The sequence below is a fragment of the Oreochromis aureus genome, linkage group 2 (assembly GCF_013358895.1).
Source record: "Oreochromis aureus strain Israel breed Guangdong linkage group 2, ZZ_aureus, whole genome shotgun sequence".
NCBI lineage: Eukaryota > Metazoa > Chordata > Actinopteri > Cichliformes > Cichlidae > Oreochromis > Oreochromis aureus.
This window is the reverse complement of record NC_052943.1, coordinates 24995168-25015355: the sequence shown is the minus strand read 5'-3', so window position 1 is coordinate 25015355 and position 20188 is coordinate 24995168. Positions and strand designations below refer to the sequence as shown.

At 39.0% G+C, this 20188-nt stretch overlaps 3 protein-coding genes across 4 annotated transcripts; 1 reads left to right on the top strand and 2 right to left on the bottom strand.

Annotated features, from left to right (window-relative positions):
- Window positions 1-128: 128 nt before the first annotated feature.
- On the bottom strand, window positions 129-8511 carry fgf2 (fibroblast growth factor 2). The gene is made up of 3 exons (XM_031743021.2): window positions 7419-8511; window positions 4624-4727; window positions 129-860 (listed from the first exon to the last, which is right to left on the bottom strand). Exons 1-3 carry the CDS (start codon window positions 7594-7596, stop codon window positions 675-677), a joined length of 468 nt encoding a protein of 155 aa, XP_031598881.1. The 5' UTR covers window positions 7597-8511; the 3' UTR covers window positions 129-674.
- A 2497-nt stretch (window positions 8512-11008) lies between these two features.
- bbs12 (Bardet-Biedl syndrome 12) lies at window positions 11009-14911 on the bottom strand. 2 transcript variants are annotated; one of them, XM_039621292.1, is made up of 2 exons: window positions 14860-14911; window positions 11009-13172 (listed from the first exon to the last, which is right to left on the bottom strand). In XM_039621292.1, the coding sequence occupies exon 2, from the start codon at window positions 13156-13158 to the stop codon at window positions 11245-11247; it is 1914 nt and encodes a 637-aa protein (XP_039477226.1). In that variant the 5' UTR covers window positions 13159-13172; window positions 14860-14911; the 3' UTR covers window positions 11009-11244. The 2 variants fall into 2 exon arrangements, with proteins under 2 accessions (XP_039477226.1, XP_031598877.1); XM_031743017.2 differs by having other exon boundaries at window positions 14840-14906.
- Window positions 14912-15031: 120 nt separating this feature from the next.
- On the top strand, window positions 15032-19460 carry cetn4 (centrin 4). The gene is made up of 5 exons (XM_031743020.2): window positions 15032-15174; window positions 15414-15569; window positions 15678-15806; window positions 16576-16713; window positions 19231-19460. The coding sequence occupies exons 1-5, from the start codon at window positions 15172-15174 to the stop codon at window positions 19318-19320; spliced, it is 516 nt and encodes a 171-aa protein (XP_031598880.1). The 5' UTR covers window positions 15032-15171; the 3' UTR covers window positions 19321-19460.
- The last annotated feature ends 728 nt before the right edge of the window (window positions 19461-20188 follow it).

The window sequence follows — 20188 nt, the reverse complement described above, 5'->3', positions numbered from 1 at the left end:
GCCGATGTGTTTCAAGCACAATCAACAGCCAATAATACAACAATTCACCAAGTCAACACTTATCTATTTAACAGTCCAAGTCATATGTGTTCAAAAGGGGAAGTAATGAAGTAATGCTTGGGTTTTGCTTTTAGTGTTTCTTCTTCTTTTAATTCAAATTTTATATTTTTCAGAATACAGTTAGAGTATTGTAGGATTTAAACGTGTTTTCTTATTTATGAAAACACTCAAATATGCAGTATATTACCAACACCCTGCACTTAAACCCAGACTCCAGCTTAGACTTTCATTAGGTTAAGCAGATAGCTGTTTTGAATCCTTTAGCCAATATAGAGAGAGCTATGTTAATTAAAAAAAAAAAAAAAACCCATTGTGTTTTACTGCTGTTTAACTGAGATGCACTAGGCAGCTGGCTCCAGTTGGTTGGTCTACAGTAAAATTCTGGTTAATAATAATAGTAATAATAATATTATAATATAATAAAAGGTATGACTATATGGTGCTAATTTAAAGTGAAGCTGAATAATTGCAGACATGTTTATGATAAAAATAATAACTGTTAGGATCTAACAGTAAAGCTTCACAGCTATTTTGGGCAATGCTGATGGAACACTTGCTTCATTGCCGTCACATCTTTTCATTCAGACATCAGTATCTCTCACTCTGAGCCCAGATTAGCATTTAGCAGACATTGGGAGAAAGAGAATTGCCTTTTGACCCGGTCCAGTTTTGCTTCCAGACTTGTACTGGCCAGTCCGCTTCAGCGCCACGTACATGTTTGGGTACTTCCTGGAGCGGTAGGTGTTGTAGTTGTTGCTCTCGAGCCGCTCTAAGAAGTAGCACTCATCTGTTGCTCTTCTCTGTAGAGAAAGACACAGAAGAATAATGCGAATAAAGTATAACTGTTATGCTCGCTGCAGTGGATTTAACTGTGGCGCTTAGGTATAATTTCGGGGGCTGCAGATTAGAAAGCTACTGGGACACAGTGCCACCTGGTAAACTTAAATCAACTCACGAGCTAAGAACCTAAGAAGACTGTGACACTAGTTTGTAATATGGTTTAAGATACACTGTTTGCTGAATAGCCTTATCAGTATCCTCTGCTTACACAGGATTTCTGTATAAAATCAATCTAAGGGACATCTTGTTACTTACAGTGGCATTTCATCACATCCTTTATTTTGTATATACATATATATAGGAATATATATATAGGAATTTTGAGTGAATTTGTTTAATATATTTGATTTAATGAAATATGATTGTTTAATATATTCTGTAATTAAGTTTCCACCTAAAATAACTAAATGCAACCTTTATTTTGACTGTTATTTACTCTGTGATTTGTGGTAATAAACCCACTTATTTAATAAGACAGTTATACCTTTCCATGAATATAAGGGCAATGTGTGTCGTAGTTGAACCTCACTAAAAATAAACAAGTCACGATGTCAGTCAAAGAGAAACTTGAAATTAACAGGACTCTTATAGGAATCTTATTGGAGAATGCTAAAGATGACAATCTTTAAAGTGAATGGTATGATTCTTGTGTTGCCACGTTGTTGTCCATCTATTTTTACCCAAGATTCTTTCTCACATTTGTCCTTTGTAGACCACGTTAATTATTGAACATCTGGCCAAAATCATGCTGGGCGTTGACTCCCTACGCTCGGTCCAACAAAACCTTTTTGTTTAGTTTCTGTTTTTATTTGACTGTGACTGTGCTGCTATTAGTCAGAAGACATTTTCTGGAACAACAACTGAGTCTACCTGGTTTAATTCACTGTGCAAAACTCCCAATAATAAAATGACTTTGGTACTAAAGATTTGTTCGTGGAAATGTTTGTAGATCAAAGAATATTAAACCAAGGCACAGATCGAATATCCCCAAATATTTTCCCCTTCGATATAGTGCATAGATTCAACAAGGTGCTGGAAACGTTCCTCAGAGATTTTGCTCAATGTTAAGATATGATACCATGATCCAACAGGTACTGTTGCACTTATTAGAAGATTGGTACATTGTGGTCATAAAGGAATGGACAATGTCGGCAGCAATAATCATGTAGGGTTTGGCATTTAAACAATTCTCAGTTGGTACTGGACTCATCAGACCAGGCAAGGTTTGTCCAATTTTGGTAGCCCTGTGTGAACTGGAGCTTCAGTTTCCCATTCTAACAAAAGTGACACCTGGTGTGGTCGTTCAGAGATGCTCTTCTGCATACCTTTGTTATAACAAGTGGTTATTTGAATCGTTGTTGCTTTCCCATCAGCTGAGAGCTGTCTGGCCATCTTCCTGTCATCTCTGGAATCAACGAGGCATTTTTGAAGCAGCAAACTGCTGCTACTGGATATTTCGTCTCCTTTTTAAACCCTCGATGTGGTAAATATTCAGACCAGCCTGTCTGGCACGAACAGTAACGCAACCTTCAAAGTTACTTAAATTACCTTTCTATTCCAATCTGATGGTCAGTTTGAACTTCAGCAGGTCATCTAACCATGTCTATGTGCCTAAATGCACTGATTTGCTGCTGGATGATTAGATATTAGCATTAATGAGCAGTGGAACAGGTCATTACTACTGAATTAACCAGTGAGGGCTTATATCTATTAATGCGTATATTTGTGCAATAGCCAGTATTTATTGATCATATGATTTAAAACAAATCTATCAACATCACCTCTGTGTCTAGATGATCCGACTCCAAAGCCAGATTTGACACTTTCCAGACAAAGTGTTACATCAACGTCAGTGAATTCTAATTTGCTTGACAACAACCGTTTTCACAATCTCTTGGAAGCAAACGGTACTGTGCAGAGACCATCACGTGGGTCTTTTATTGAGCAGAGCGATGCCTTGGGTGGCATTCTGCTGCTGTAGCTTCTCATTAGGAGGAAATGCCTTTTGCCAATGACATGGATTTTATACGAGCCTTCACAACCACCAAACCACATCAGTCGCCAACAGTTCACACTTCCACAATAAACAGCAACAACTGTGGCAGCAGACCAGCATTGGCATTAAACTGGAGTGGTTTACTCACAGCAGCGCTGAAACTATAATAGCTTAGTAACAGGGAAAAGTGCAGTTAGGAATCGTTCCAAGACTAAATACAAGTAATGCAAGGCAGCATATCTTTAATTAGATTAAATTATCATTATTTATTTATTTAGTTATTTAGTTATTTTAATATGCATCAACAGTCAACATAGTCAAATCACTGATTGTCATTTGTTCTAAAAAAACTTCTACAATTTTTTGTTGCTTTTATTATGTATTTCCAATATTATTATTATTATTATTATTATTATTATTATTATTGTTATTAATGTCTTTTTATTAAAAAATAAGTACTGTTCAATTTCCAGTCTTTCAGACCCAAAATGCTAAATAATTTAAGTTTTTTCTTTTTAATAAAAGCCTGCAGTTATTATAATTCCCAATTATTAATAATAATTATTAACTACTCACCTGCAGGTATCCACACTGTTGGATAAATACTCAGTATATTATTGCATCACTAAAACAGATTTCTATGGGGTTTGTTTTTTTTTACAAAAAAGGAAACTTTCATATATTGTTTTGGAAGATTTGGCAGAGATGACTTATTTAAATGTGTGCAGTTTATGTCTTTTGTTTATTGATTGCATTGATTGATGCATCTTGTCAGTTGTGCGTAACTGTGGTCTGTCATTGTCCCGGGTTTGTGACCCAGTAGTTTGTGCTTGCCTTGAATTGTTGTTTAATATTATGTCTTTTTTCCTTATATTTCTGAGTTCTCTGTTCCTTAATTTTGTTTAATTTAGTTCCATTTCGTGTTTAGTCTGTCTTAGTCTTCCCTCTGTGTTCCCCGTCCTTTAGTATCTAGTTTCTTGTGTTAGTTATTTGTGTCTCCCTGTGAAGCCTGTTTTGCCTCCATGTTCATTTGCCTGTTTTCCCAGTCATGTCTCTATGTGTCTATCTGGTTCCTGTGTTCCCTCTCTGTCCTCTGCTATCTCGCCCTCGTTCTGTGTCTTCCTAGTCTGGTCTCTGTCTGTTTTATTTTGATAGTCATTGTCTCATTGCTTTGTGTTCAGCTTTGCGTCCCCTCTCTCGTTATGTCTAGTTTGTTCCAGCTGCGTTTCCACCTGTCACCCATCCTCTCATTATCTTGTGTATTATCCTTCCCTCCTTGTGTATGCGCGTCCTGTTTACTTAGTCATGTAAGTTCTAAAGTCCAGTTTAGACGAGTTTTATGTTGTTTGTGTTTAGTTTCCCAAGCTCCAGCAATAAAGCTGTGTGAGTTCCGAATTTATCTCTGAGTCTGCAATTTGGGTCCACTAACTGCCAGCCACACACACACACACACACACACACATACACACGACAGTGGTCTACTATTATATTTTGAATGTTCTGATGAGTCCAGTGCGAGAGGCTATAAACCTAATTATTTTTAGAATGGGAGGATTTCTTGTCACAGTACTGGGAAATATTTGGTTTCCAAAACACCGCAACCTAAATGCTTCTTGTCACAGAGCTGTGAGTTTAATCGGGTCTGTTTCATATAGATTAGCAAGATACTTTATCAAACAGAAACAGCACAAGCTTTGTTGATGGAAAGACCGATCCAAGTCACTCACCGCTCCAAACAGTCGTCCATCTCTGTTCATTGCCAGATATCGGTTTGCACAAATCCCTTTGATGACCACTTCTCCCACTGAGGTCGCCTGGAGTTGAAGCTTTACTGAAGATGAATTAGCAGAGACAGAGTGCAAGTTGTTTTTTAATGATGGGACGTTTAATCAAAGTGTAAGAGTGACTGCTGAGTTTAAAAAAAATTATGAATTTCTTCATTAAATCACAGCAAGTATAACAGCGAACTGTTAGAGAAACAGTTCACAGTACAGGTGCATTTCAACATTTGAACTGCAACCAGCAAAAAGACAAGAGGCATAAAACAGAGGAACGAAAATGCTGTTAAATTAACCAACAATTAAGAAAAACGAAACCTTGATTAAAGAGCAAAAAAGCTAGAAAACATAAACAAAAAGTCTGATTCCAGGCCACTGGTGGGCAGCACTTCATAAACAAGCCCACACACCATTTGAACCATGTGACAAGGTTATGTTTAAAGTCAATGAGATAAAATCAGCTTTAAGTTGCAGGATTTTCCTGACAAAATATCTGACTCTTATACTAGTAGGCGTTTTAACTTCCTTACTTTCCTTTCCTTAAGGGAGCTTATGTGCCAAAACAGGGACATGCCACTGGGAAAATCACCACTGATAGAACTAAGAGTCAGGAAAGTATGCCAAATAGCTGGCATCCTCTCATATTTGGGTTTTGTTTCTTTGCCTCTGGACCATACAGGTAAGCGGTACAAAATCAAACCACCACAAAATCAAACAATTCTTGTGACATAACTGATGAATCCTGTAAAACCAGACAGTTACTTTAAAACAATGCATAAAGTTTTCTCTCTATCAAATACTAAAGTTTTGAGCCAGTGAAGTCTCTGTCTTACTTAAAAGCACATGCCTTAAACTCAAATGTAGTTTCTTTTAAACTCATGACATTTTCTTTACCTGATAAATTCAGTTATATGTATATATATTTTTTCCCATTTTTTATTTGCATTTTAAATGGAGACAATGAGTCTAATTATGCTGCGTTTAACATCTTTCAAGCATTACGTCCAAACATCAGGTCCTGCTTCCTCAGTTGCTGGCAAATGATTTGTTGCTGTGGTTTCCTCTGTATTCATGACACTGACTGATGCATGCGCCATGAATGAATGAAACATTATTATTAGCACAAATAGTTAAGTTTAATTACCAAAAAACACAGAATGACATTACATAGTACCTGCAGGCTGTAAGATTCCTTATTCGTGATCTTAAATGATTTATTTATTTATTTCTCTTTTTTAAAAAGAGACATTGTTTTTCTTCATCCAATATATGCTCAGCAATCAAAAAGAATCCAGGGGCCCCTTGAGGTGAATAGGGGATCTCTTTAGAATGAGTCCCCATTAAGGGTAGACACACATCTGTCTATCATTAAGCTAGCTGTTTGGGTGATTCATGTTACGGATCAAAGAGGCGAAAAAAACGTGCAGTTGGTCTGAATGCACTGTGGTGTGTTCACTGTTCCTTGGATAGATTATGTACTGAAATGTTTGTGAATGGCGGGAACCTGATCCCCGCTTCTGTAAAGTGTGCTCTGGGGTCTCATGTCGTGTCCAGTTTGTATCAGAATTGACCCCAAGGTTCTTGGATGAAAAGTCTCTTACACAAAACACAAATGGATGGAGAAGAGTCCCATCTACATTAGCATGGAAATTCTACTCGAGGACCTTAGGATATATTAGGCAACATTTTTCATAACATTTCCTATTCTTACTGGCAGGTTTGTCTGTAAAAGCTGGCAGCTCTATCCTACCCTTAACAAAAGGGCCATTGATGAAGCACAGCTCAAGTCATCATAACTGTTAAGAACTATTTTGGTAAAAAGCTAAATGATTAATACTAATGGCTGTTGTATGATGAAGTGTGAATATATTCCTTCCTTAAACTTTCTCCCGTCTCGTCTACAAGATGAATCTCTCCGGATATTTCATAAACACTTATAATGAAGTATAATTAAACGCAACTGAATTATCCTATAAATAGCCTCTCACTCCTTGAACTGCCATCAGGCATTTGTTTGAAATGTCACACTGTACCTTGTGCAATACACTTCCAAGCATCCAAGCATGTGTTTTCCAAGGAAAAAATCCAAATTTCATGTTCCTCTCCTCCCCTCCTATTACAAAAGCTTACGGCACATTTAATCAGTGACAGTGACGCACTGAGGAATGCTACAGTTCTCCATTAACATAATCACGTTAATGTTTACCCTTTCTTAAAAAATGGGGCGCTCAGAATAAATATTAATTCAATGTCGGCACAGATGACTGGTCAGAGGGTACGATAATTTTTTAACAGGTTTTAATAATAACTTCATCAGCCTCAAAGACGCTATGTTAATCAGGAACTCCCTTATTCTGGCGTTAAACTCCCAGATTTGCTGTCTTTAGTGACGTCAAATATACAGTTAACAGTGTGACTCAGCATGGTGATCTTCATTTGGAGTACTACAAACATCAAGCATGTTCCATCAGAAGTCCCACTGATGAATAAAAACTGAGGTGTGACTCTTTAGTACGGAGGTTATTATACTTTCCAGAAGGTGACCTACACACATTTGGTTCTTACTATTAGCGAGTGGAGAATAATCATAATTCAAATGGAAAATTCACATAATCCCCATATTATTTACCCACGTTATTTAATTTTTGGCTTTGCTCTTTCTTCTCTGTTGCATGTTAAAAACAGAAAATCAAGAAGTGCCGTGTACTGTGTAAAATGAAAAGAAGGAGACTGGAAGTACTTACTGTGGGGGTCGTTTTTCTCTCGTATTCCATCCACTCCTCCATCAGATTTTATCCTCAAGAAGAAGCCACCATTTTTACAGTACAGCCTTTTAGGGTCCTTGAAGTTCCCAGGAGGAAAGCCGCTGCTGCCGCCGTCTTCAGGTGTAGCGGGAAGTGTTGTGATTCCTCCCGTGGCCATCTCCTCCTCTTTCCCCACTTCCTGGCAACTGCGTCGTCTCCTTCTTGAGAAGTGCAGGAGCTTCACCGTGGCCTGTCACCTCCTGCTAACTGCTGCCTGTACCCTCTTACCCTCCTCCACACAAACTGATTCTACTTAACCTCAGAGGTCAGCTTGCTTGAAAGGCCCCCCTCTCAGGGCAGCAAGTGCCCTTTGAGTCCTGAGGATCTGAAGCAGTAACACTTCTACGGACTCCTATGCAAGATCGAAATCTACAATTTATAGACGCTTGTCTGCCGTTTGTAGAGCTGGCAGCTGCTTTGCCAGTGTACTTTGAGCACACTGGTAGGGGGGATGCATGGAGGTCGCTTCTTTCTTCTACTCTTCTTGCAATGGAGTGTTTAGAGCAGGGCAGCTGGCTTAGATCTGTGTGGAAGGCTTTCCCCTTTGGGCCTCAGTTCGCATGCGCCCTAGGAGCCCCAGCACACACACATGCTCACGCCCACTAATGCTCACTGATTTAACCAACCAACCCAGCAGAAGTCAGGAAAGGAGAGGAGGGCAAAGAAGGGGGACGTGCAATTTGGACTCTGAGACCCTTCGGAGAGCCAAGAGCCACAGCAACCATGTGAACAGAACCAGTGTTTTCATTCATCCAGTCTGTTCAAGAGCAGGAAAAGAGGGACATAATAAGAAAGCCAACAGAGGCATCTTGGTAGTGATTCAGTAAGTGCTATTCATAAGTGAAAAAAATAACAATGTAAAGTAGAAATGCCAGTAGATGAAAAAGAAACCCTCACGAGCCAGTTATTTTAATTGCTATTCTCAATTTTCTCCAAACCAGCTGCCTGGATGATGAGTGATGAAAGTTATTTATCCAGGAGGAGGTCATGCATTTGTCAAAATAGGCACTTACTGTTCTGGGCTTCTGGGTAAACGTTACCACATCTGAAGCTTGTGTGGGACCAGTAGAAAGTCAGCTGTGCTCCCAGTTGACATCATGCTGGTCAGCCCGGCAGTCGAACAGAAGAACAAGAAGTTTTTGTTCAACAGTATTGGCTAAATGGACATATTATATACACATGCACAATGAAAAAAATATCTACCAAATATTATTAGTGATACACATTTATACCTGTATAGTACTGTACAGATAAAGTAATGATATAACAGTTATAACATTGACCTCACCTTACCTCAAGTATAAGCTCAGTCTTCAGGCTTTAAATTTTACACAATTTTCCAAATGTTTATTTCTACATACACAGCACAGCCAGGGGACTAGTAAGGATGTAAATTGACTAGTACTTATATAATGCCTTATCTATACCTGTGTGCTTTCTAACATTCACAAACACACAGATGCATCGGGGGCAAGTCAGGTTTTATCATCTTGCCCATGGATGCTTTGGCATCAGGGGTCCATCAACCTTCTACCTTAACTACTGCTGCCCATACAGGAATTTTCAAATCATTTGTCACAATCCTGAATACTTATTTAAATATCTTTTCACTGGGAAAAAGTAAATATATGAGAGGTACAATGATGACATATGGATACACTGATCAGTTATAAAATAGAAACCTGCCAAATATCATGTTGGCACAAAACAGCTCCCATCCATCATGGCAAGAACATAGTACCACTGAGGTGTCTTGTAGTATCTGGCATACAGTCCATGGTTTGGCACAGGACACTGGCTACAGTTCTTTCAGGATTGTGGGTTATGGCAAGGGGCCTCCATGAATCAGGCTTTTGCAGTTTATTCTATGGAAGCTTCATTAGATGGGATCTGCAGCACTTGTAGGCAGGATTAGCATGTTGGGCTATTTTTTTATGTTTCAAACTGCTCTTGAACAATTTTGTGGTGTGGCAGACTGCAGCATCCTGCTATATCCTGCTGTAGGGAGTCTGCTGCTGTCAGGAAGTCTCATTGCCACTGATGGTGAGGGAAGCTCTGATATATGATATGAGAATATGATATATGCCAGAGAATATCCACATGAATGCTCAGAGCGAAGGTTTGTAGCAAGATGATCAACATTCAACTTCAGTTCATTACTTCAGTAGTATAAAGAACTGCACATTTGGCGCGCTTGTTGCGAGGCTGTAATCAGCAGCTTACAATAGGATGGCCGAACTCCTCACCCTATCTCTAAGGGAAATGCCAGCCACTCTTCTGAGAAAACTTGAGACATTTTTTAAAGAAATGTTAAACTATATTTAAAAAATGCCTCAGCTGGCCTTTCTCCTCATAATTTTATGTTTAAAGTTATTTAATTTCCCACTTGTCATTGCCCAGAATAAATACTTCATCTATCTGAATCATCTCTCAGAGAGCCCTTTAAGTTTTACGTTACATAAATTTGTTAAGTGATTCGTGCAGACAGAAAGGAGGTGGACTCACCCTGAACTCTCGGATGTGTCACCAGTTTTGGCGTTCCAACCTTCCTCCCCAGTGTTGTGTGTGTTACGTTATGTCATGCCCTCCCCTCTCAATCCTGCAACAACACTGAATGATGTCTGAGTCAAGACTATTCTGTCTCCACCGTAAAACCTTTGTAACACTTTTATTTCACTGAACTATTTTTAGGGTGTAATGAGCTGTGCTCTCTGTGACCTCAGAGGAAATGGAAGACCACGCAAGTCATTGAAACCGTCACCTCTAAAACACAACATGCAAAAAAGGGAAATTTTTCAAGACACCAACCAAATTGAACAGTGTATTGGGAGCAGTTCTTGAATTTTCCAAGTCGTAATCATTTTTACTTATCTTAATATAGGTATTGTATAAATAGCCTATTACAAATTTCTATATATGTATAAGTACTCTAAAAGCCGCCCAAACTGCAGACTTTCTTAATATTTATGTGACCTTTAGGTGATCATGTAGGAGGGAAAGTGTTAATGAAAGATTTCCAGGATTCGAATAACTGACATCACCTCTGAAAATGTATTTTAAAGCACAGACACTAGTAAGATTTAACCAAAAACATTTACTCTGTCTGGAGGTGTTCCTTCTGCATCAACCATGCCAATGATGACACACAAAGTCATAAAAGAGCCGCACCTGGCACAGAAGCAGTGTCAGCGTTCAATGTGAGCAGTACTAGCCAAACTGTAGACACTTAATGAAGCTTAGGCAAATATCATTAAGCAAGTGTTCGAAGACGAAGAAGCACAACAAAATTCAGCCCTCGAGCACGAAACCTAATTGTGGGTTTGGATATGTAGCAGTAGTTTTCCCTGCCTGAAATGTGTGCAAAGTCAACATGTGTTCAAGGATATGCATAACCTACATCAGGTTAGTCATGATTGTTTTATTATAAAATAAAAGTAATGTTTAAGGGACTTTCCAGGGGGAATAGAGAATCATAATGACAGAGGACACAAGGCCAAGTTAATTAAAAATAAGGAAAACTACATTTATTTGGTTATTCAACATAACTTTATTATTTATTACTTTTTAATATAAGTTTTAGAAAGAATTCTGAAGACATTCAGAATGAGGATGTCTCCCCCTTGTGGCAGAAAATAGGTAATAACATTTTTCAAAAGCCCTTGACTGTGTATTAATTACAGCATATTTTACAAATCACTTTGTTTAGGAAGAAAAAACAGTTTTTGTTGTAGAGTGAAATCTTTTGCCTAAATATTCTACATGAACATCACAACAGCAAGAGACTGCTCTCGGCAATCTCAGTTTTTTGGTCTACGCCTGTGATAATCTCTGCATCCGTCTGTAAAACCAAGAAAACAAGATCTAAGGCTTTCCTCCATGCTTCCTGTTTCACGCTCAGATTATCATAGATTTCCACTGCTCGCGCTTCATTGGGTTTTGGTGCTGTGAAGACTTCACTATCCTGATTTTTACTGTCAAAGAAAAGTTGTGGAGACTTTGTAGCATTGCCTAGATGCTTGTTATAGTCCTGCAGTTGTTGGCTCACCTCAGTCCTAGCTTTGACTTTTGAAATTCTTCCAGTGTTAACCATTACAGTGGATATGTAATCTATTAAACCATCTGCCATGAGGTCCAACACTACACGCGTGTAGTGGTTGGTTCCTTTCTCACCGTTCTTTTCTCTGTGACACATGACATGATACTCCACTTGCTTTTGTAGGTGATGAATACAAAGCATTTCTGTCCCACACGCCCCTGGTAGAAGAGCTCTGTCTTTTAGTGCATAGTGTAAGCGATAAGCACAGGCCCAAAACTGGTCCTCCAGGGCCTGCAGCTTTCCATGTATAGAGCTTGTAAGGATTACTGTAACTAGCCCGCTGTTGCTGCCAGTTGAGATATTCACAGCCAGGGCGTTCTTCTCGTGGCTACTGAGGTCTTTCCATATTGCAACCTTTGCCCCAGTGCCAACATTTTGCTTGCTCAGTTGCGCAGCAAAGGTTACCGGAACAACTCCAGACAAGTTGGCAAATGTCTTCAAAACAGAAGCCTTCACATTTTCCACTACAAGTATACGATGCCTACAACAGTGCTGAATCACTTTTTCACAAGCGTGCCCATGGATTAGTATCAGGTTCACTTCCAGGTTCAACAGATGTGCCACAGTCTGTTCCACCCATTCGTCCTCTTTGCTCGAACTTGAAAAATCCACGTGATCCCTCACACGGTGCATACCTGTCGGCCTGTTAAAGCCAAGATGGCGGTAAGTATGTGATAAATCTCCATTTATGAGAACAACCTTCAGTTGTTGTTCTTTTAAGTGATGAGCGACTGTAGCCTGTTCAGCAAATAAAAGAACAACACAGCCAAATACAACGCACCCGTGGTCCTCTGGTAAACCAGGGAGCATACAAGTCACCACTTTAGTAATGTCAAACATGGGATAGCTCACATCTTCTTGATTAGTTTTTGACTGCATCCAAATAACTTCGACAACAAGTTTCATTGCATCATCACAACCATGGCTCAATCCCTCTGCAATGTGTACAATGTCAGGAAGCTTAGGCTGAGGAGACTGTAGCAATACTTTGGAGAAATCTTCAGACTTCGCCTCACAAAAATGTCTGCTGAGTTTTATTCTTCTCTGTTCACCGACGGTCAGAGTCTTGAGGTCAAACTTTATTGTTTCTTGCATGCTGCACAATGCAGGCGATGAATTTTTGATGGGTTTCTTGGACACTTTCACAGCATAACTCTCTAACGATGTCACACCCAGACCATCAATTGAAACGGCACATTTCCTGCAAGCATCCAGACATACATCCATCCCTTCAGACATAGCTGAGATTATGTTCCCTACTGAAATTCCTCTCTGAAGACAGTCCAGGGCAACACGGCTCCAGGCTCCTGCTAGGAACAGTAGGCATCCTGATCCTGTATGGTAGACCTTCTGGTGGGCTTGAATAGTCTCATAAACCAGCTGACCCACTGCACAGGTCAGCTCCAGGGTCTCAATAATGCGAAAACATGAGCACACAAGAGCAGACTCCCCACTTTTGTCATCTTGGATAAACTTGTACTTTATACAAGGGCCCAAAGAGGAATGTGAGATTCCTGCCAGCGCCAACAGTTTCTGCAGTCCAACATGCTGTCGATGGTTTATGATTGTACTTCCCAACATCATTCGAGGACTGTGAACTATAAAAGAAAATTTTTAAGTTTGGTCATTTCTAAACAAAAAAAGTTGTCACAAACATTTGCTTTAGTTAGGAAACATGATTTGTGTTTTTAAAGTAAAAAGTCACAAAGCACAGTAACTAAGTATAGGCCCTCAGATCTCCTTTTTTATCCATCCATTCTCTTCTGCTTATCCTTATTTAAGTCGCGAGAGGGCTAGAGCCTATCCCAGCTACCATAGGGTGAGAGGTGAGGTACACCCTGGAGAGGTCACCAATCTGAGACAGAGCACACCTCCTGGAAATTCAAATGTATTATACATTATGGTACTGTAATCCTCAAATGAAAAAAGATTTGTAAGAAACTAAAAAGACGCAGGGGAGGGGGGATTGCGAGAATAGCTTTTTTTAATGGCCCTATTTGTTTTTATGCTGTTTCTTTTTTTTATGATAGACCATCTTCTACTACTCCTTCTTTTGCCTGCTCACTTTAGGGGTCACCATAGCACATAACCTGGCTCCATCTCTACCTATCCCTAGGATCCTCTGTCACACCAACCCCCTGCATCTCCTCCTTCACTACATCCATGAACCTATCTGTGGTCTTCCTCTTTTCCTGCCTGACCTCATCTATCAACCTGTTCATCACCACTGTGAACAAGAATGGGCTCAGGGCAGATCCCTGATGTAATCCCACCCCCACTGAAAACCCATCTATCACTCCTACTGCAAACTTCATCACTATCCTCATAAATGTCCTGCACCAGCCTCAGATATTTCTCTAACACTACTCACTCCCTCATGCAGTACCACAGTTCCTCTCTTGGCAGCGTATCATATGCTTTCTCTAGAGCTACAAAAACAGCCTGAAACTGTTTTGACCTTCTCCACACATCTCCATCAACATGTTCAAAGTGAATATCACATCTGTAATTCTCTTTCTCGGCATGGAGCCCTACTATTGCTCACGGATTGTAAACTCTCTGGTTAACCTAGCCTGAACAACTGTTTTCTTTAGTTTAATGGCAAGACGTGTCAACTTTACAGATATTCTAGAAAGTTCTAATCTAGTTAATTAAGGGTTTCAATCATTTTTATGCAGAGAAGCCTTAACCCGAGTCATCACTGTCAACTGAGCTGTTTTCACTGTCAGTGTGGGCTTTTTAAAAAAAAAAAAAAAAAAAAAAAAACTCTTTTAACTCTGATAACGGTAATTAAAATAGCAATTTGGCAAGTTTGATATTTTGTTTTGTTTTCCTTCTTTGTCCAGGGAAACCAAACTGTTCGTAAGCCTTTCACCCCCTCATCACGTGTCTTTTAAGATTTAAGCAGTTTACAGCCAAGCACTGCTAAATGGAAAATCGTATTTGCAGACAGATGGCAGTCAGCATACTGACTTTTGACAGATATAATGGGTGCAACCCATATATAATAGATTTAGGTATTAGATGTAAAACATTGCTACTCATGAAAAACTGACGGGTATTAATTCTTCCTCCAACACTAGCACCGAGTTTTGTCAATGCCTGCACTTCACTCAGCATCTTACAAGTCAGCTTACAAGCTAAGCTAACGAACCAAAGACAGGTTTACTACAAAACTGCCCGTGTCTGTACCTTATTCCAAGAGCAGGACAAAAAACATAAATGTCTCTGCAAAATGGCACTGTAAAACAAACTTTTTACTAACCTCAATGAGTATACTTTTACCTTATTTCAATAGTGTACGAGACATTTATAATACGCCTGGTCCAGCTCAACCGATTAAACACTGCGCATGCGTTTTGTTTCCTAGTTGCTGGGCGACAACAAACTGTCCGTATGATTGGCTGAAACAGTTTTAGCCCGCCTACTCTTTTTTGTGATTGGTTAATCAGGTTTCGTCAGCGTGCTTTCATCATTTGTATTGGCTCTTTCCAATGTCTGTTCACAGAAAAACTACACAGCCGTTGCTACCTGGTTTGTTGACACCAGACCATCAAACAAAACATAGAGGTTTCCCCGTCGGGATCATTAATTCAAATGGTGTGCATTTATTTAATTAAGTAAAGTAACTGTATAAACGAATGTTTAATGAACATTTTAAGAAGTTGTGAGATTTGCCATAAAAAGCCCTTAGTTTTAACTTGATTCTCTTTGGTCTCCCGGAACAGCATTTAAGCTAGCTAGCATAATAATGACCTAAAATACGATATGTACCGCGACTCTCGTTGCTGTTAACTTAATAGGTACCTTTTGTGATGTATTAATATTGTATTTCATAGGCTTCAAGTTACCGGAAACCAGCTTCCACGGCTAGCCAAAGGAAAAAGACGGATTTAAAAAACGACCTGACTGAGGAGCAAAAGCAAGAAATTAAAGAGGCGTTCGATCTCTTTGACACAGATGGAACTGGAACAATAGACGTGAAGGAGCTCAAGGTTGGCTTTCTAGTTAAATGTGTATTGATGAAAATTAAGAAAGGAAAACATATCGCGGTCACTGCACCGCAGCAGCTTCAGCTTTCTTTACTGTTATCTGTGCCACAGGTTGCCATGAGAGCTCTGGGCTTTGAACCAAAGAAAGAAGAAATCAAGAAGATGATTGCAGACATTGATAAAGAGGGCTCTGGAACGATTGACTTTGGTGACTTTCTCAGTATTATGACACTGAAAATGGTGAGTGCTTTACCGAAAGGAACAACCAGAAAACGTCTCTGCAGTTAAGTTGGAAGTTTTACTGTCTGAAAATAGCACTGTCCTCAACTGTTGCAGCTAAATCAAGCATTTGTATGTTGTTTCAACAACTGTTGTTTTGGAGCAATTCTAAACATTGCAAGAAGTTGCTAGATATAGTAGCTTTCTTTCTCTCGCTCTTGCTCTCTTTCTCGCCCTCCCTGTCTCACACACAGACACATTTGTAAGGCTAGTGTATTTGTGGGTTGACCCATGAAAAACCAAATCGTCTCTGCCAGTGCTTGTTCTGCTCTTGACTCTTGTTTGGAGCTTCTGGTACTTCAGATGTTGACGATCAGGTGCCTGATTGGCATCTGATTAGCATGGGTCCTGCTACAATGAGCAAATACATCACGGCACTGTACATGCAAAGTCACCAACACCTTTCTGGCTTTCCTGTGTCCTTACTAATAAATAGCACAGTAACAGTAGATCATAGCAAAAGGCTTTCTTCAGACTGAAAAAACTATAGATAAAATGTATTGTGGCCACCTGTTCTTTACATTACAAAACATTTTTCCATTTAAGAGTTATAAAATATACTGTATGCACATTCTTTATGTCTGTGTTTTGTAAAATTTGCTTCACTTCATTTCCTACACACATTCTGCAAATTATGTTCATATTGGACTGCATTTGGAGCAAAATGTTAAAAAAGCACATTTTTAATTTGTATTATATTCATGTGTGTATTCATTTTTGATGATAACAGAGTGAAAAAGACACAAAAGAAGAAATACTGAAGGCTTTCCGGCTCTTTGATGATGACTGCACGGGAAAAATCTCATTCAAAAATCTCAAGAGAGTTGCCAAGGAGCTGGGTGAAAACCTCACAGATGCAGAGCTGCAGGTATAGAGTTCTTCATTACTTTGGAGTACTTACAGTTTTGGTTTTTTGGGGGGGTGGTAGCACTTTTGCATGTACATAAAAGATTTTGTTTATACTAAGAATAACTTTTGTATTTTTATTGAAGCCATGCTAAATTCATACCATGAAATAGTATGAATATCTGTGGGCCAAATTTGGAAAATGATTTTGACATATAAGGAATCACAGAAGATGAGCCTGATTAAAAAAACAAATGTAGGTAAAAATGAGACCTTTGATAATGTTATAGTTTTGTCCAAACAACTATCCCACATAGTGATTATACAGTACTGTAAGGAAGTCTTTGGCCCTTCCTTATTTCTTATTTTTTTTGCATATTTGTCACACACTGTGGACATGCACTAGCTATCCACAGCTACCTGCCCCTGTGTGAAGAAGTAATCCACCCTCCCCTTTTTAAATCATGAATTAACTGTGATTAAACACATTTTTTTGAAAGCTGACTTCAGTTTCACAGCCACACCCAGGCCTGACTGCTGCCGGAATCAGGAAATCACTTAAACAGAGGCTGTTTAAAGGAAGTAAAGTAGGCTAAAAGATCTGAAAAAGCAGCACAGCTGTGAAACAAAAACATTGGCATCTATCAGTTTGGAAAGGTTTAAGGACTCCAGCAAACCACGGTGAGAGCTATTATACACAAATAGAGAGAGGCTGGAACAGTGGTGAACCTTCCCAGGAGTGGCTGACCTGCTAAAATTTCTCCAAGAGCACACTGATGACTCATCCAGAAGGTCACAAAGAACCGAGAACAACATCTAAAGAACTACAAGTTCCAAGAGTGAGTTCTAACCAAAAAGAACATAAAGGCTATTCTCACAATTGCCAAAAATGTCTTGTTGATCTCCAAGACCTTGACGAGACAAAAAGTTGAACTTTTTGGGAAGGTTTGAGTCCCGCTACATCTAGCATAAAACAAACACAGCATTTTAAAAAAAGTACATCGTAGCAACATCTGGGCCTGCTTTGGTCAACTTGACTTAATTGACGGAACTTTGAGTTCTGCTCTATACCTGAAAATCCTAAAGGAGAATGCCTGACCATCAGTTCATCCCAGAAACTCATGCACACTCAGGTTATGCAGCAGGACAATGATCCGAAACACACCAGCAAGTTCACCTCTGATTGGCTTAAAAAAAAAACAAAGAAAACACAAGTCACGACTGATTAAGGTGCTTTCACATCACTGTCCTACCCTTCTTTGCAAAACTGTTTTAATTCAGCCACATGAACAGCCTGTTTAAGGTTATGCCAAAGGCTTGATTGCAGTTTCTACTGCCAAGGGTGGTAAGACCAGTTATTCGGTATACTTTTTCACATACTGCCAGGTAAATTTGGATAGCATTTTTCCCTCAATCAAATTAATGAAAAAAATCATAAATTAAAAATTGCATTTTGTATTATCAGGTTATTGAAACTGATTCCTGAGGTAATGATGCTCAAAAAGTTAGGTTTTGAGAAAAAACCCCATCTTGAACAAAAAAAAGATTTTGAATTTAGATTGTGATATTTGTAGTGGGTGTAAACTGATTTGATTTTTAACAGAGCGCTTTTCAGTTCTGAAAAATACAATATGGCTTTCTCCTTTGCATAAAACCTGATGAAGGCTCAGTAACGCTGGGTAAAATGAAATGAATTAATAAAAAGGTTTCTCTACTGCTCTGCTGCTCAGTACTTTGAGAGCCTGCAAGTCAGTCTGCAGTAAATATTCATAGTGTAAAGATTTAAATTTTTATATGTAAATGAACCGGTTCTCGCTTTTCTACTCTACTTTATATGCCTCATTCAAACACACACTCATATAAGCACTTTTTTTCTACACAAAAAGTTCTTTCTGTCTAACATTCACATACAATCGTACTCCAATGAGCACATCAGAGAGCAACTTGTTGTTCATTATCTTGCACAAGGATACTTGGCCTGGCCTGCAGACTAAACCACCAACCTTCCAGTTAGTGGATAACCTGCTGCACCTCCTGAGCTACAGCCACCCCAGCTGGCTTTGTTAAATATACTAAAGTACAAAAAAAAAGTTGCTCATTCTGATGGGGTAAAGTGGACCCTTTTGCTGGTTTGACTGATTTTAAATTCGCTACCTCATATTTAAAATATTGTAGTACCTCTACTACAGTAAATTGTATAAGTGGTACAAACCGTAAATTAATACCGCATGGCCAGAAGCTAAGAATTCTTTATTTAAAGAACAATACATACTTAGAGGAACCACTATAAATACATTTCTATTTAAGTACCAAACTTATTGTCTCTCTTCTCATATCTCCCAGTTCCTCTTGGTATGTTCTGACATGTCACAGTACAATAGTAGTAACTGTATTGTTTTAGGTGGGGTTTTCCTGGGTAACCTTTGCAGTCAAATGCCATGCATGAAACACAAAGTTACCTGAAGTCAGTATGAGAATTGTTCCGGTTTGATGCTCTCACTTCCTTCCCTTTGCTTCATCACATTTATTATCCTTTCAGGAAATGATTGACGAGGCAGACCGAGACGGGGACGGTGAGGTTAACGAACAGGAGTTCTTGCGGATAATGAGGAAGACTAATCTTTATTAAACCTCAGTGTCTTAGAACCTTTGTTTGTATTGTAACTTTTTTTGGAACATTAGTTTTGTTTGTATGGAAATATTTTAATATGCTGTATCTTTGCACACGCTTTTATAAAATTGCAAAACCAATAAATCTATTTCATCAGAGTTGATTTGTCTGTTACATTGTCATTATAAAATCCATTATTTTAAAAATAAAGACTCAATGAGTTGTCTTTTTCTACAAAACATACAGTTTGGCAGATAATACAAAAATATGAATTATACAAATCATGTGCAAGTGTGATTTAGGATACACCTAGTCTCACACACACACACACACACACCCACCTCCCCTCACCCCCGGGGGGGTTTCATGCACTGAAGTACAGGTGGATCTCAAAGAATCAGAATATTGTGAATTTTTTTTTTTTTTGGTAATTTTGTTCTAAAAGATGAACATATATTTATTACGTGTAGGTGAAATACACTTAGCAGCTAACTGGGACTTCTTTACAGTGAGTTCCTGCATCAGTGCAGTGAGGCATGGAGGCAACCAGTCCAAGCTGCTTTGATAAAGGCCTTGTGCTCTTCTCATTTTCGGATCAGGCATTCATCTATCCAAATGGAATGGATAACACAGGTTTACTGGCCAATCAAATACAATAATAACATGGTCAGCAACCATTTGCTAGTAATTGTGGCCTTGTGGGCAGGTCCTACTAAAAATGGAAGTCCGTGTTCCCATAAAGCTAATTGGCAAATGGAAGCATCTTTAAAATCTCCTGGTAGATTTAAGACAATGTGGTTTCTGTCCCTCTCCAGTCATCTTTGACACTCTGGCTTCCAAATGCAAAAACTGACGTGAAAAGGGGACTTTGGACCACTGAGCAACA

Bases quoted from the DNA above. Each gene is read 5' to 3' on its own strand.
- fgf2 (XM_031743021.2), bottom strand. From the start codon at position 7,596: ATGGCCACGGGAGGAATCACAACACTTCCCGCTACACCTGAAGACGGC. The intron at 4,728-7,418 runs GTAAGTACTTCC...ATTCATCTTCAG, and splicing joins AGAGAAAAACGACCCCCACA to TAAAGCTTCAACTCCAGGCG. The intron at 861-4,623 runs GTGAGTGACTTG...CTTTCTCTACAG, and splicing joins ATGGACGACTGTTTGGAGCG to AGAAGAGCAACAGATGAGTG.
- bbs12 (XM_039621292.1), bottom strand. From the start codon at position 13,158: ATGATGTTGGGAAGTACAATCATAAACCATCGACAGCATGTTGGACTG.
- cetn4 (XM_031743020.2), top strand. The intron at 15,807-16,575 runs GTGAGTGCTTTA...TGATGATAACAG, and splicing joins GTATTATGACACTGAAAATG to AGTGAAAAAGACACAAAAGA. The intron at 16,714-19,230 runs GTATAGAGTTCT...TTATCCTTTCAG, and splicing joins TCACAGATGCAGAGCTGCAG to GAAATGATTGACGAGGCAGA.